Source organism: Numenius arquata, chromosome 10, assembly GCF_964106895.1.
Source record: "Numenius arquata chromosome 10, bNumArq3.hap1.1, whole genome shotgun sequence".
Lineage (NCBI taxonomy): Eukaryota > Metazoa > Chordata > Aves > Charadriiformes > Scolopacidae > Numenius > Numenius arquata.
Window position 1 is genome coordinate 1039900 of NC_133585.1, and position 16451 is coordinate 1056350.

At 40.2% G+C, this 16451-nt stretch overlaps 1 protein-coding gene across 2 annotated transcripts in view; it reads right to left on the reverse strand.

Annotated features, from left to right (window-relative positions):
- Positions 1 to 305: 305 nt before the first annotated feature.
- TBC1D12 (TBC1 domain family member 12) overlaps positions 306 to 16451 on the reverse strand; it is a 38604-nt gene continuing 22458 nt past the window's right edge. For both annotated transcript variants that reach the window (XM_074154586.1, XM_074154587.1), the window contains 12 exons: positions 16119 to 16175; positions 11564 to 11679; positions 10057 to 10139; positions 8647 to 8764; positions 8210 to 8316; positions 7487 to 7567; positions 6167 to 6261; positions 5378 to 5449; positions 3907 to 4035; positions 3476 to 3585; positions 2243 to 2501; positions 306 to 2008 (listed from right to left, as the gene is read on the reverse strand). In XM_074154586.1, coding sequence (XP_074010687.1) covers positions 1940 to 2008; positions 2243 to 2501; positions 3476 to 3585; positions 3907 to 4035; positions 5378 to 5449; positions 6167 to 6261; positions 7487 to 7567; positions 8210 to 8316; positions 8647 to 8764; positions 10057 to 10139; positions 11564 to 11679; positions 16119 to 16175 — 1296 coding nt within the window. In that variant the 3' untranslated portion in view covers positions 306 to 1939. The remainder of the gene's footprint in view (positions 2009 to 2242; positions 2502 to 3475; positions 3586 to 3906; positions 4036 to 5377; positions 5450 to 6166; positions 6262 to 7486; positions 7568 to 8209; positions 8317 to 8646; positions 8765 to 10056; positions 10140 to 11563; positions 11680 to 16118; positions 16176 to 16451) is intronic.

Sequence of the window (16451 nt, forward strand, 5' to 3'; positions counted from 1 at the left end):
GGAAGTGGAGAGGCTCGTCGAGGCCGCGCCCCCCCGCCCCCCCTCCGCGGCCACAGCGGCCCCTGGCGGCGGAGGTCGCTGAGGGAGCAGGGGGCGCCTGCCGCCGTGGGCAGCTCCCCAAGTAAATAAATCTGCTATTTTTTTAATCCTGCCGCACCGAAACGCTCCCTCCGGCAGCGGAGCGTAACCTCCGGGCCTCGAAGCGAGCAGAGCCGACCTCAAAGGCGGCTGCAGGGCCTTCACCTCCGCTGCTGAGGGAGGCGAGGCCTGCGGGCAGCACAGGAATGGGAGAAGAACCACAGCGCACATCTGCTATAAGTTTTATTTACACAGGAATTGTTACTAGTGGTCTTAAGGGAAGGCTTGATCCTTCTATTTACAGTTATATACAGATTTATAGTTGAGAAGTAAGAAAACTGTACAAGATAACACAAAAATATAAGACAAATTGGATCGAATTAAAGTAGTGAATACATAAGTTAAGAAAAATCTGACATTTAAATTTCAAATTGTAATGTTATGAGTAGCATATATGTAGTTTTTAAACCAGATAGCATTGTAAGTTACACCACACTAAATCTTTACCCCAATTATGTAGACTCTGCTTTTAAACACCAGACAACTGGAAGCCTCCTGCACTTAAAAATACATAATGGCAATTTTGACTTGATTTCCACAGAGGGACGAGTTACAAAAACCCACATGTAAGGAATTTATTTACATTAAATATTAGCAAAAAAATGGACCAAGAGAGTGCAGTGTTCCTCACCTGCAGTGCTATCCATTTGAAATTTCCATCCCCTACAACCACAAATTGTTTTACAGCATCTTCGAGAATAGGAAATGTTTGAAAGTATCTGCCGTGACACATACAATATGACCTTATGTACCACAGTTAAAAGATGTTAAAGAATTAAGTATCACTAAACCAGGTGGTTTTGGAATTTCAGTATTGCACACTAATAAAAGACAGTTTCAAAAAACAATTCTGTGCCTGCGTTACTCTGAAGTGTTAAAAGTGGCTGCTCCTTTGACAACACAAAGTCTGCCGATAGCTTTGTCAGTTCCTAGTGTTCACCATTAAATTACAAGTATTTCTTAGCTGGAAATGGCTCAAAATAAAACTTCTGGTGGCAAAACCCTTTCACAGAATACCCGCTCCATTTTTAATAGGCTGCACAACCCATACACCAACACAAATGCTTAACACCACTCGCTTTGAAAGCTGTATGCTCAGAAAATAATAGCCCTGATCTTACCACTGTTTAAAATTCGGGTGATTTTAGCTCTAACAGGTTTGGGCATGATACTTCCACAGTTCCTGAGTTAATTACATTTGCCCAGACTGAAGAATGAAGCTGCAACTTAAAAAAAAAAAAACAAAAAACAAGTAAATAAGACAATACCCCTTCCCAAATTGTAACCATCTTGCACATAAACATACCAACCTCATTTGGTCCTCAATACTTTCAAATGGTTAATTTTGGAGGTAACATTTGTACCAAAGAATTTGGTTTGGATAGCAGTTTTGGGGCCTTAAGGTTTAGCATTTCCCTCATCCCCCCCAAAAAGTGCCTTTGCGGTATTTGTAAAAAAAGTTATGCCTCAAAATTTTTTTTTTAAAGTACCAACAGAAGTTATTACAAATGTTTATTGCATTGAGCTGATTCTTTTAAAGTATTAAATATGAACTCCCCCGCTTCTCAGTTTCATAGGTTTTAGTATTCTGTGTGAAAACAAATCTTCCCACGACAAAAGCTAATACTGGCAAAAGGGTGAAGATTGTATCAGTTCATTACTCCACTGAGAGCTGTGTCATTTCCCCGTCTCATTTTCACATTTTCTATAGTGCTTTTCCCCCCATAGAAGTGATGCGAAAAATCCTTTGTCATCAAGTGGTTTTCCACATTCTCAGTTGACCTCAGCGCTACGACTTGGATTAGCTTTTCAGCGCTGGGCTGTGGTTCTTGTCCCCTTCTTTGTTGTCCTTCATCAGCGAGGCAAACACCTGGAAGAGTGAGTTATTTAATGTATATTAAAAAAGCCAGTCTTATTAAAAAAAATAAAAATCAATATTAACCACCGCAACATTAGCACGGAGATTAATTTCTAGAGTGAGACAGTAGAAAGGAAGTGCCCGTAAGTCAGACGAGCAGCACAAAGTAGTCGTTACGAGAAGTGCCCCATATACTCCTGTGCTGACATCTCTGCTTTGAGACATAGATATATCCCAGAAACTCACCTGTGCCCATTTTTTGTTACTATTCTGCATCTGAATAGCTGCAATACAACTAAAAAGCTTCTCTGATGTAATGTCTTCGGGAAGTTTTGTTAGAAACTGTGCTATATGAATAAAGTCCATCTGTAGGAGAATATCTTCATATAACCGAAGGATTCCTAATCCTGTCCTAAACAAAAATTCTTCTCCATCTCTACAGAAAACGTCCCAGACACGACAGGCCAGATCAAGTGGTAATGACTTGCTGTAGAGTGTAAAAATCCTACAAGTGAGGGAAAAAAAAAAAAGGCAGAGTTAGAACCTTAACCTATTTCAGAAAGATGAAAATACAGCCTCCTTTAAATTTCAGTTATGTTTTGCTGAGACTGAGCAGGTAACAAGTTATTTCATATACTGGTATTTTTTCCATTTTCAAAGTTCCACAAGTCTCCAGTGTTTGAAGTCAGAACTCCTACTCTGAAACCCATCTCTTTTTAGCCTACAGGAAATGCTGCATCTGAAAGCCACCCCCTTTAGGAAGCTCTAGAGAAGTTACACCTTTACACTCAAACAGGGTATAACATACAAATAAGAACTTGAGCAACAGAGATCGTAACTGTCTAACTCAACCCTGCCCATTACTTAAGCCGTGTAGTTTAACAGCTCTGTTCATCATTTGTTTTCTACACTAAAGCCACAAATCACCTCATAGAAGGCTACATCCCACTAATGTACCGAAAAGAATTCAGTAACTACATTTCCATGACGTATTATGAATTTCTATCCAAGTTAAAAACCGAAATCTAGAGGCAGCTGCTGTTCTATTCTTGCTGGGAAAATTCCGACTGCTTTCCTTACTGCAAAGTTTATTTTTCGAAAGCATTCACTGTAGGTGAGCAGAGAGTTCAGTCTGCTGCCTATTGCAGACCCCTCCCCTAAATTTTTAGTGGTTCTTGTGACAGAAGTGTTCTCCATTTCCCCATTATATCTGCTGCAATGGTATAACCTGCTCCTGCTGAGACTTCTGCTCACTGACAAGCTGCATCTTATTGCCCAAGAAGAATATCCATTACTCCAAAACGTTCACTGTATGTCTGAGTTATCCCTTCCCAAACCAAGTCCTAAATTTCATCCTCCTCCTGCTTTAAAGTCTATATTCCTACAGTCACGCTTTCTTCAGGAGCTGAAAAACCTACAGCAAAACGGGAAGCGCTGCAGCAGTCATAAGGTTCGGTTTGCTATGTGCTCTGAACTCACCAGTCTATCAAATATATGTCTGGAGTAAGACTGTATGATTTGAAATGAAGAAACAGTTTGGGAAGATTTTCTTCAAAGAATACTTCAAAGGCTGCAAAGTATTTCAGCATCTGTAGAGAGAGCAGAGCACCTCGTAAGCAGTCATCCAAAGAACATTTAGTTGTAAAATAACACAGACCCCACCAAGAACTGAGGATGCCAACAGAGCACAGTGGGACTTCTTAGGGTAAGTACAACTATTTAAGCGTTTTGAGAAGAAAAATCAGAACAGTAGCGTGTGTTCTAGGGATTAAAATCTGGTATTCTCGATTTTGTAACCGAAGATTAAAGTTCTCCATTATTCAACAGGACAAAAGGCAGCGATCAATAACTCAACTATGCTTCACATCAAAGGAATGTTATGGTTCAAACCCAGAGGAGCCTGTGCGTACCATGCTGTGGTCCACGCGGAAGAAGGCCAGCTGGCATGGCTTGTTCAGAAGGTTGGCAAAGGCAATGAACGCATCTGCCTCCTCCAGGTTGAGAATGAGCACAGCAGCAATGAAGGACATCCCCTGCACCTTCAGGTGAGAAAAGCATCGGGCAAATATGGGTGACTCAGTTCAGTACATCTCACATCTTTGGAAATGCATATATTTACAGTCTGCAATACATCAAATGCCATTGTGTAACATTTCCAGATGCAGAGAAACAACATGGATAAATAATTTTCATGCACACAGGCAGTTTGACTTCAGCAAGAACTAGGGTGTTTCAGGTCCCCAAAACCGGCATCTGAAGATGGAAGTTCTGGGAGGTCTCGTGATCACACGTCCTCGTGACTTGGAATGCGAGAAAGTTAAAACCACACAGGCTGGACCCAGAGCTCTTGAGACAAAACTTGGCGTTGGGTTCACTGTTAAGCCATGGGAAAAGCAGACATGGATAAAACCCTCACATATGGGACAGTTTAGGCCCAGACAGATACGTTGGAATCGAGACAAAATTCTGTTTCGGAACAGTCAATATATATCTTTCCACTTGCCAAACACTGTTGTTCACATACGGAAAATTACTTTTAAGTGGTTAGCTACAACGCAAGTTTACATTTTCCCATCATTACTCTCTCAAAAACAACTTAGCCTGCAATAAAAGCAAAGAGCGTTATTCTTGCAGTTGTTAACTGATGATCTGAATACTCCTTATACTAAAAATAACGTTACCAATTTCAACTGCAATGATGATTATTCTGCTGTTTCTGGGCATTTATGCTGCTTGCTCCTCATTTAAAAAAAAAGTAGCACTCAATTTTAACCAACTAGGAAAAACAGCATTGGTGTGCATCAACAACAGTCCAGCAGCCCTCCATTTTTGTGGGATAGATGGGTGTGGAAATAAGACTAAATTTACTGCCATATTAACATAAATTTTATGATCAGAAATATCCAGGGTAGCTGAAATAAAAGAGAGAAGACCTACCCATGAAAAATTACTTATTTGCCTTTTAAAACTCCACCCTGGGAACAAGCAGTCTCTGAACCTGCAGGAGTTTGTAATCTCACTTAAAGAATATGGGAGGGTCTCCAGAAATGAGGTCACAGATGACAGAATTCAGGGCTAAAAGCATTTGAACATGAAAACCCAACTAGACATTGATGCAGAGTCCCAAGTGTGTCTGATTTAGGGAGGAAAACACACCCTCTGCTAAATAATGGTTTGGAGCACGGATCAGACTTAAAACTAATGTTCTTTTTAGCCCAAAAGCAATTTAGAGCTATGGAAGGACTAAGTGCCAAAGTTGAACTTATTTTTCTAAGTGCTAGTAGCATAAAGTTTAGATAACCTGCTTTATTAAATACACTCTAAAACATGACACCTTAAGCTTATTTCCTGTATTAAAAACATTTTACAGCAAATACTTACATATCCCACATCCGGTCTGTAACATGTATATGCTCCTAACACACTGTGCAGGAGATCATGGTAAGGACCACCCTAATGCAAGGGGAGGGAGGAAAAAAAAGTTTTTTTTCAAAATCCCTTTATAAATACAGGAAGGTAGCAAGCCTGTATTTTAAGATGCAAGTGAGCCAGTGAATTGTTGCTTTATTCAGATCTAGAATAATACCTGTTTTCACTCTAAGCATGACCATGTATGCTTTTGAGATGTTCAAGGAAAAGTAACAGAGCAATTTGGTGGAAATCAATACATCCTCATTTTCCATTACATCTGGTACACACCCAGGCTGGCTTTTCTTTTTCAGAGACAGCGGATGGTTTAATTCTTAGTAACCCAAGTTACTGTAATACAGTAGTGCATGCCATTTTCTATACACATGTGTTCATATATATTGTATCTGTATAAAAATTATAAAGCCTCAAAATGTGTACTGAAACACAGCAAGGTTTCTGTAGAAGCAGTGTGAATATTCTTGGTTTTGCATGTAATTTCATAAACATTAATAAGAACCACATGCAATTTTTCCAGGAGAAAAAGCCTTATAGTCCATCACTAAGTGTCCCTACTTTATTCCCATTTGAAAAAAAAAAAGTTACTATTTGCTGTTGTATGTAGAAAACAGCTAATTTTACTTTATTGTATTACACAAACAACTTCTAAAAACAATTCCATCTTCAGCCAGCTAGGCTTCTTTTGTTGGTTAATTATTCAGAAGTTTAAAGTTGTCATAAAGAAAGTTACAGAAATCTCACCTTCTGGAAAATATACAGGGATGGAAATGTGCGTGATATATCCAGCTTAATGAGCTCCAGACTGGCCTCGCGATCAGCAACCGATGCAACTGCATCTGCAAGGAAACCCAACGCTTATTACAAGTGTCAGATACAGGTTCTCTTTTACTTTTCTGTAACGCTCTGTCCAGGCTCCGGCTGGCCCTGCATTCACCAGAGTTTGAACTTTGCCCAGCCCAGTCCCCAAAACCCTGTTTTCTTTCTTATATTCTACTGTGACGTCAGCTTCTGAGTCTGTTCAGGAGCACAGAGTGAGAGCACTGCTCTGGATCTAAACGTGACCCAGTGGGATCTCACTTTCCAAATGTTTAATTCCTAATCAGCTCATTTAGTGGCTCATTTCAGTCAGCAGCACTGAAATGTAATATCTACGCTAGAGGGAAAAACAGATTAATTCCATCATTATCCCAAAGAGCCAGTGCTTCTTCGCCTGCAGAGTCAAGCATGCTACTTTCAGTCATGCATTTCTCATGTCGCACTTCTACTGAAGGTAACTAAAATACAGAGAAACTCCACTGAGGTTTCCAGAATTGATGACACAGTTATGATCTGCCTAAGTTACATATTTCTGAGCTCTTGTTAGCTTTCATTTGACCCAGATTTTTTTTTTTTTTCATCCCTAGGACTGGCATTCCTCAAGTTGCAGGACAGCATTCACTCAGGAACCTGCAGAAGAAATGCAGCTGCCTTTCAGTTCTCTCTGTCCCACCCTCTCTGTGGGGACAGGATGCAAATACTAGTGGCAGGAGGAAAAGGGAGGACAGGCCAGCTGGGCAGCCAGGGAAAGCCAAGTGGGATCTGAAACGTGGAATGTTACACATTCCTCACCTCTCCGTTCCACAGTCAAAAAATAAAGAATAATTTTTCTTTCCCAAAAGTGTGGAAGCAATGCCAACGTAAGAACCATGTAAGCAGAGCTAAGCAGTAGCACACACTGTAATTTAGTTTCCCATTTATTCTTTTTGTATTTCATCTAAAATTTTCATGAGAACTTACTTCTGGTATTTCAGGAACTCCAAGGAAAACACCTATTTGCAAGCAAACGGGCACATGCAATATTTTAATGCATCTTTTATTGATATAGTAAATTCTGTTAAGCCTCTCACTCACAGACTTGTTATAAGAAAACAAACCTTTAAGCAGGGAATGCCCAAAAGCATTTTTAAGGAGTGACTTTTACCACTTTTCACATTGCTGACGCTGCGATTGCAGCCGCCCTCATGAGCCTGGCTGGGTTGGTGGGGGGGCATTGGGGGTTGCCAAGCACTCCCGAGATCTCACCTTCTGTGTCAGTCTCAGAACTCGGCTCACTGAAGCTTTTCCATCGTTCCTTAGCTCTCGACAAGAAGATCTCATAAAGTTCTGCACAGAAGCAAAACAAAACCACCAACAAGAAAGGAAGAGGTAAGCAGGAGAAGCACCCATCCAAAACACCCCAAAAGGCACACAGAGTTCTGGGCTGTGGTTTTGTGGCTGGGTTTCACCTTAACCCGTGGGGGCAGGAGAGGGTGTGAGCTGGTTACACCACTCACCCCTGCAGCGCCACTGCAGAGGGTTCTGTGGTGGGCACTGCCTTATGCTTTCCTCTGGGGCGAACACGCAAATTACAAGAGGGGAATCACGCCTTAATTCAGATTTTTATTTTTGTGAACAGGTTGGAACGCTTCCAGTTCATCAAAATCATTAGTTATGAAATAAAGCAATTCCCCTTTCTGCCCCCTTATGAAAGTAAAGCTTCAAATTCTTAATTTTAAAAATAAAGTATTTTTTGGGTGGGAAGCATGACCTTAACTCTTACAAGACAAGCAGGTTTTGAACCTTGTTTCCATAATCCACCAGGCTATGATGTCTAATGGTAAAAAACACCTCTTTCTAAGGTTGTGAAACACAGTTCTTCAAAAAGCAAATATAATCTGATTTACATTTTTTTAACAGAAGTTTAAGCTTTTCTTTGAAAGCAACCAAGTTCATGTTTGCAGTAAGACGTGATGAGTTAAGGCCTACCAGGAGTGATATTTAGCTCATTTCCCACAGCCAGACTCCAGACCTTTCCACGGACACTCGGGGGCAATCCCTGCCACCACAGCTCTCGGACTCTGCGAGTGGCACGCCTAGGACAGGGAAACACCAAAAAAACAAAAGAAAAAAGAGGCAATGTTACACATCCTGTTTTCTAAAATCATCAGGCAACTTATAAGCAAAATAGCATACAATTTCCCAAATCAATATTCAAGGATCTCTGCTTATTCTAAAGCCCCACTAAAAAAAACCCCAAACCATGAAGCTCCCAGAAAGCACACTTCATGTCGCTCCGCAATGAGCTCCCACTGTATCACAGCAACAAAAACTGACTTCCTGACAGAACAGAAGGGACAAGGAAAATCAGGTGTGAAAATAAGGCTGGGCAGCCTGGCCTCGCCCACCCAGCAGGATTTACTCACATGCCTTCCCAGTTGGGCAGTATTTCATTGACCCAGATCACCATGGCACTAGCAATGTTCTCCTCTTGCTTGAAACGCTCTCGCATTATTTTTTTCCTTTTATGTGCTTCTTTAATTTCTGTTAAGTGTAACGTTAATAATTCTATATTAGTGTATATAAATTATAAGGTAAATAATTCAGCTATGATGTAATTATTTAGATGATGCCTGAAAGAGATCAAGGGTAAACTACAGTTGCACATGAGCTAGCATAGGTACTATTCTGTTGTATAGATGTATTTCTCAGGATTTTTTTTACATTTAAGCTATCTTTAAGTTATTCAAATACACAGTGATTTAGACAAGCAAAAATCCGGCTAGAGAACTCTTATAGTGCTCTTTTCTGCAGGATACACAATGACTAAAAAGCAAGCACATCATCAGTGCTGGTTTTCCTGTAATGAATTTCAAACAACATTCTACCAAATCTTTACTTATTTCTTAGAATACTCAGCAATAATCATAGATAAAATTATTATTCAAAAAAGCAATTCTACATCCATTTTTAAATTATTCAAATTTTACTGAAACTTCCACCTAGAAGGATCATGTATCTTCTTTTCTGAAAAGAGGACCTACAGACCTGAGACAAAGCCACAACGCTGAACAAGAGAAAAGTATTCTGCCTTCTGTTACAAAAGGACCATTTGCAGATCCCCCCCCCTTTTTTTTTTTCTGTAAGAAAGAAGGACAGAGCAGCGCTCTCTTGACACCAAGAAGAACAGCCCAAGTAAAACACCCAGCACAGATTCTTAGAACAGCTTATTCCCTGAACACCACACATGAGCCAACAGGAGTTCTTTCAACAACTGTTCATGGATTGACACAGTACCAGATGCTACAGATAGGTTTAATTAAAAAAAAAAATCAGATCTAGTGGAAGTAGGAAGGTTCACACAGGTAAAGCTGTTTGGAAAAAAAAACAACACCCAGGTCTTCACCTGTCTTCACATAGAAGCTGATCTCAAATTCAGATCTCAGACAGATCTTTATCAGCACTCAGCTTTATTATACTTTGGCTCTCGGTGGCAACCACAGCAATGCAGCTTGAAAAAAAAAAAGTCTGAGTAGCCAGAAAGCTTCTAGCTGATCACATTAGACAAGTAATTAAAAAAAAAAAATAAAATTTCTACTTGAAAATTAAAGAAAGGTTAAACTGACTTCTGAACCTAGTTACATTCACTGCAGTGGAATAAGAAAACATTTGTTAATTGAGTTCTGTTTTAACCTGTGTACACACATGTACCAGAGAATACCCTGGATATTAAGCAAGGTTGTTATTTACTGTACCTACCAGCCCACAGCCAGAAATTACTTTATTTGTGCTGCACAGTTAAAGACAATTATAGTGATTATCAGCAGTTAACATACCTCGCTTTTTTGCCTCTGCCACCATCTCATCATATTCTTGTCGGTGACGTAAAGCCTCCTCCACTGATTTGGCAGGAAGATTTCTGAAAACAAGTTGTTCCTGAATTCAATACACACAAATGACACTCTGAACTATTTCAAAACAGGTTTTAATTTGGCATCTCTCTAAAGTGAGCTTTGGGGTTGTCATGCTCCCAGTGCTTCAGTAACAACAGCAGGACCTGTTTATTCCAACAACCAGATGTTGACAGCTGCTGTTCCATCAGCTCTCCTACAGCTTCCCCCAAAGCACAGTTATGAGATTTGCTGAACATCTGGAATGATGCTCCAATGAAGTTTGCATGAAGTGACAAAAGGGAAATACTGATATTCCATATAGAGTTGTTTATTCCAATGCATTTCTGCACATTCCTATTTTAGTCATTAAATCTACTGGCGTATCCATACTCCATTTGTTCATATGAAATCGATGATGATGTATTTCAAATAAAAGGTAAAGGTTTTTAAGCATTATAGTTAGCCCTTTAGAACTCCCACAAGAGAAGACAGGTTTAGCAAGGAGGAAAGGACACATCCCCACTTCTGTCCGAGCTAGAGCTAAGGAAGTTTGCTGCAGAACTATGAGTTCACCAGCCTAAGAGGTGCTTGGTTTCTGGCTGCACAGTGAGACCCCAGTCACCACACACACACTTCCTTTCGACCAGACTCATTCCAAAGCAAATCCCAACACAATGTTTGGTCTCGGACTCTTACCCAATCTCTACTTCAGTTCAAAGGAAACAGAAGACAGTTTTGTTACTGTAATACGTAGAAGAAAAAAAAAAACAACTTTCCCATCTCCTCTTATACAAGCAGAACAGATAACTTTATTAGTATTTCCTGGGATTTTTCAAGGATGAGACTGTGGCACCACATGACACGCTTGGGATGGCACTCCCATTTGAAACAAGTAGAAGTGTCATTTGTAAAGACAAACGTAGGTTAGTTTGTGAATTACATTATTTTGAAATACAGAAAAGCATCAGCCAATCAGCTACTCCCCACCACACAGTAAAAGAAACAATGCATTTACCATAAAATAACCACAGCAATCCTACCTCCACTCAGGGTATTTCTGTCTTAGCACCCAAGGAGGGTATACACCACCAGAGAGAATATCAAAGGAAACACTGTGTGTTCTGTTTTCCATTTCCTAATTGGAACTGATTAGAGCAAACATTTAACAGAGCCATCACGAGCTTTCTCGAGGTGCAATGGAGCTTTGCTCTGTTTCCCTCACCGCAGCTGAGATATATAGGAGGTGACAGACTGGTGGCCCCAGCACGATGAGAAAGAATTCCTCAATAGACTATAATATACTTAAAGGTTCTCCTGGAGGTATTTGTTGGACTATTATCTGGGATGGAATAATCCAATGATACTTTTTGTGTAAGACTTGTCAAGTTTAGCTCATCAGAAGCGCATCTAACAAATTCAGCCATTGCTTCCCCAGCAGGCTCATACTTACGCTGGCCGATCCTCCAGAATCAAAGCAGTGGTTGAAAGTGGTTCAAATTCAATATTTTTACGTCTGGCTGATGGGGGTGGAGGTTTATACATTCTTCCTGTCCGTGCCTCATATTCCTAAATAACATTATTGATAAAAATTAAATTTCAATTTTCAGCTTCATTTCTAAATAGTAAGCACAGTATTACTTGCCAAACACTTATTAAATAATGTTAAAATAGACAACATTAAATAATTTAAGACAGCAAGAAGCTAACATTGCACATTGAAATTGTTTCTAGCAAGACAGTGCAGCTTTCCAGAACTGCTAAGGAAAGATGAATGAGAACACAGCTTCCTGTAGCAACTTCATCTTCCATCTGCTCTAGTTCAGTATCACTATTGAGCATCCGAGGATCAGCTAGTTAAGAAACCTGCATCGTCGTCCCAAACTCATTAGTGTGTGTCTCTCCCCGCTTATTTCCCTCTGACCCTAGCTACCACCCAGCACTCCTCATGCTCCTGGAGCAAGACCAGACCCACCTCACCCAGCACTGCCCGCGCTACACTCCCAGTGATAAATACTGGTATACTGGCACTCGGTCTGCTTCACATCATTTATTCCTCAGGGGTTAAAACATCCCATCTACTCAGAAATACTTAACAGCCTTCAATGCACAGAAGATTCTGAGGAAGAAAGAATCACATTGCTTTTTCCATAGGAGCAACTCAACAAAACAGAAATCCGAGACAGTCTTAGGAAAAAGGCTAGACAGAGCCAGATGAAAACCTCAAATATCTCACATTCCCTCTTTTTTAGCCTCTCTAAATAAAAATGTACTGCCAAGTGACTGGGAAACCCATTCTTACAATCCAGCAAATCCTACAAGGTTATCTGTGAGACGACTTCCAATGTATTCCCAAAGCAAGTCAGCCTGTGGGCTCACAGCCTCCTTAGGCACCGAGGCTAAATGCGAGTTTCTCTGCAAGTCTTCCACATGCTGGGATTCAAACACAGAATACTAAATGCTGAAAAATCACCTTTTTAAGAGAACAAATTCAAGGTATTTCAGTAATGTACTTTCAGAGATGTCATTCAGTACATTCAGTAATGTACTTTCAGATAGACATGTCTCTATTCTTAAGCACACCCAAGTGAGCTCTAACTTGTACAAGCTTTTTTTCATCTAAAGACAGTTTGTTCTTGTACATCTGTTGCTTTAATAATTGTGTAAGCAAATTCAAAGTCACCAAAAATAAAAAAAAATTGATCAATTACTAGTTAGGTGATGTATCTTACCAACGAGACATAACAGCCTTCTCTAGAAACTGCTCCCAAACAAATCTCACCCCAATACGCTGCGTCTTGTACACATTAGTTCTCCCAGGGAGAAGGAACAGGGCGTCACACATTCAGTGTCTAGTGACAGCGTTACCGATACAGAGCTGACAATTTTAAAGCTATTATATAGCTTAAAGGTTCAGTACGTAGCTGCAGTCCATAAGTTAAAGGGGAAAAGCCCTCCTGCCAATGCAACCCTGCAGCCTCCGATCAACAGAGAAGGCACAAAGTGCTTGCCCAACGCTAAGGTGGCTTAAAGCTCTCTGCTCCACGGCCTCCTTTCATCCCTAACAACACTGCTGTTCTTCCACACTGGGCAGAATACATGAAATGATAGGAAAAGTATAACCTCAATGACATCAACGTTAATCTCCTCTCAAAAGGAAGTTATCATGGACTCACTGAGGTTGGAGGGTACCTCTGGAGACCTACTCCAGCCCTCCGGCTCAAAGCAAGGTCAAGGACAGCAGGTTGCACAAGGCCAGATTTTTAACATCACCAAGGATGGAGATCCCGCTCTCACTCAGCAGAGGCTGCGGCATCCAGAATTCCCAGCGGTTTCCCATCCGAGGACTGACCAGGCCTAAAGCTTCCAAGATCAGGTGTGCTCCATGGCAAGGCCATAGGCATTACATCCCACTGCACTTTTTGGATCTTGAGGAGTCATCTGGACTTCTTGCCCTTTTCTTTTTCTAGTTTGTGGGAGTCGGAAAAATAGTTTAACTGATAAGAAAAAGTGATTGCACCTCCACAAAACAAGCCAAAGAATGGTTCGGCGACACTCGCAGTATCTTCTGAAGTAGTTTCCACCCTGCTCCCCCTGCGAAGCCTTCAGCTCTCCACCCCTGAACCCCTGTCCCATGCTCTGGGGGACACCAAATAACTCACTTTGTTTCACCACAAACCTAGAGCCAGCAGCCTGCTAGCCTAGCTAGAGGAGACGCTCTGCTGCTCTTCTGCCTTCAGGAAGAGCCCAGATACGCACCTTGTAAAGAAGACACAGCAACTGTTTGCTACCACCATTTATACACACATTCACACTGAAAAACTAAATATTTGTAAATGCAATGACTTAAAAGTTACTGGCCTACAATTTAGTTCTAAGTATTTCTAGGTCCATGGCAAAGAGCAGTGGTTATATAGATTTCCTTCAAGATATTCCTCTCCTGAAGGGTAATTCACAAGATAGTTTTCAATCAAAAGTTATGACCCAAAATCATCCAGCACATTCACACAAATATCTATAACTGGACATACAGGACTGGAAGAGTTCTGCTGTAATCCACACAAGCATGGGAAATACCAGAAACACAACACTCGCTGTAGGAATGAATACACATTCTTAAGATGGGAACGTGCCCTGTGACAGCACCCGGAGGCCAGCATCCAGGCCCCAACGCCATCCCTCCCATCCTTGGCAGAAGTTCTGATTTACTTTCATGCTTCCTTTGTAACAGGAGCCAAAAAATCAAGTTTGAGTAGTCAGAGATGAGGCAGCTCAAACAGCACCTACCAACCTTTTCAACGTTCCTACATACCTCCCGTGTGCACAACTTAAAGAAGGCACTGCAAGATGGACATTAGGAATGAAGCCACTCTCACCTTTTGTTACAAGAAACACATTTGGATGGTGCTAGTGCTTCTGGCTGTCGTACGTGCTAAGAACTGAGAACTATTTCCAAAGCAACAGAGAAAGGGAAAAAAAAATTAAAAAAATTTTCAACAGGGATTTTCCCCAAAAGGCAGAACTCGCCACCCAAGTGCGTTTCTGGAAGTACGTATGCTTTATGAACAGTTGGGTTTTGCAAGAAAAGAACACACGCAGAGAGGGAACCAGTAAGTGTTCCTAGAAAGAGTCAAATGAGACCAGAATAGCTTCAAGCTCCAACTGTCATGACTGCACATGCCCCAAGGTATCCAAGCTTCCCAATGGAAGATGCTTCTTTCTCAAGAAGCCTGTGCCATAGAAAACTTAATATTAAATGCCAGAACCATCAGACATACATGGAACTCACAAGTTTGTGCAACTAAAATACCCATTTTTTTCTGGAATGTTTCATATGACTATGTAAAGAATCCAACAGCCTTAACCATGCATTTGATGCAGAACCTAAAATTCTTGGCAAAGGATAAAAATCTTGAGCTGACATAGGATTTCACTTCAAAAAACATGAGCTAATACTCTTCCATAACAAGGTGAAAACACAATTTAAAGTCAAATGTCTTGTCAAATACTTAGCATGCAGGGCATATCGAACAGTTGACAGTTAAGATTCAAGACTATGTAAGACCCGTTTATGTAAAAAATAAATTAGAAGTGTCACATGTATGGATTCAGTAGCTTAGCGAACACTGTTAAAAAAATTCTTTATTGCAGCCTATCTGGTATTTATTGAATGCTACAGAACATTTCACAATCCCAAAATAATGGAAAACAAATCTCAGCTTTAATAGAAAGTAAGAAAAGTTATCTCCTTAAGGCTGGACCTGCATCCTCTCACGTACTGGCAATAATTAACCTGTTAAAAGGCTAAAAGCATGTTCTTCCTGAAAAACGCTGTGACAATATATTTAAGGGCACTTCAATATGTGGAGGGACTTGTATTTCCAGTATTTATTCCTACAGAAATACAGATAAGCCCATTAACCTACAGACAGGTAGCACATAAAGGGGGCTGGGAAAAAAGCCTTTTGATTATAAACTGCCTTTGTGCTTAAGAAGAAATTGCATCTTCTTTATAAAAAAAAAAACCCAAACCACACCAAAAAAATCCCCTGGTGTTTTCAACAAAAGAAAACTAACAAGCCTGCAGAGGTCTTTATTGCCTCCACATTTTTGATATCTACATGGAAAACACACAAAACTGAAGCAAAACATGTTCAAAAATATTACAAATTAAGCCTTTTAACAACAGTTACCATTAACCACAGAAACACAAGCACAGAAAAGTAAATTACTGTCAAGCTCTAGCATTACCTATTTCCTGCTATTTAAGAACATGCAATATAAACAATAATAAACAATAATACTCTATCACTTTAAGTTGTTAGTGAGACTCACGTGTGAAGTTTATTTGTTTATTTTATTAATGGTATCTAATGAGTTGATGGTTAGTGCCATAAAATATTCATGCTACTGTGAAGATGCGATGTTTGTTCTATTTTAATGAGTGCTACATAGTCCCATGCATGGCATTGAATACAGCTAGAAAGAATATATATTAAATTTCATACCCCTGTGTTTAATAGACTGAGAGCAGATATTGACGCAAGACTGCCAGAACTGTCATCCTAATGAGAAAAACAGAAGCAAAACCTTAGTGAATAAATGAAGGAAAAGACCATTACAATATAGCAACATGCAAGTCAAAATTTAAATTCACATGTAGAGTGCTAATACTCTATGTTTGAAGAAACATGTGGCTGCTCCTCCTTCTTCTCCAGCCCTCCAAATAGACAAAACCCACACATACAAAGACTTCCCACTTGTGCAAGATGCACATAGACACCTATTGGACTATTTTTTCCTGGTTTAATTGAAGTTATTTTATATTTTCTACAGTTGGC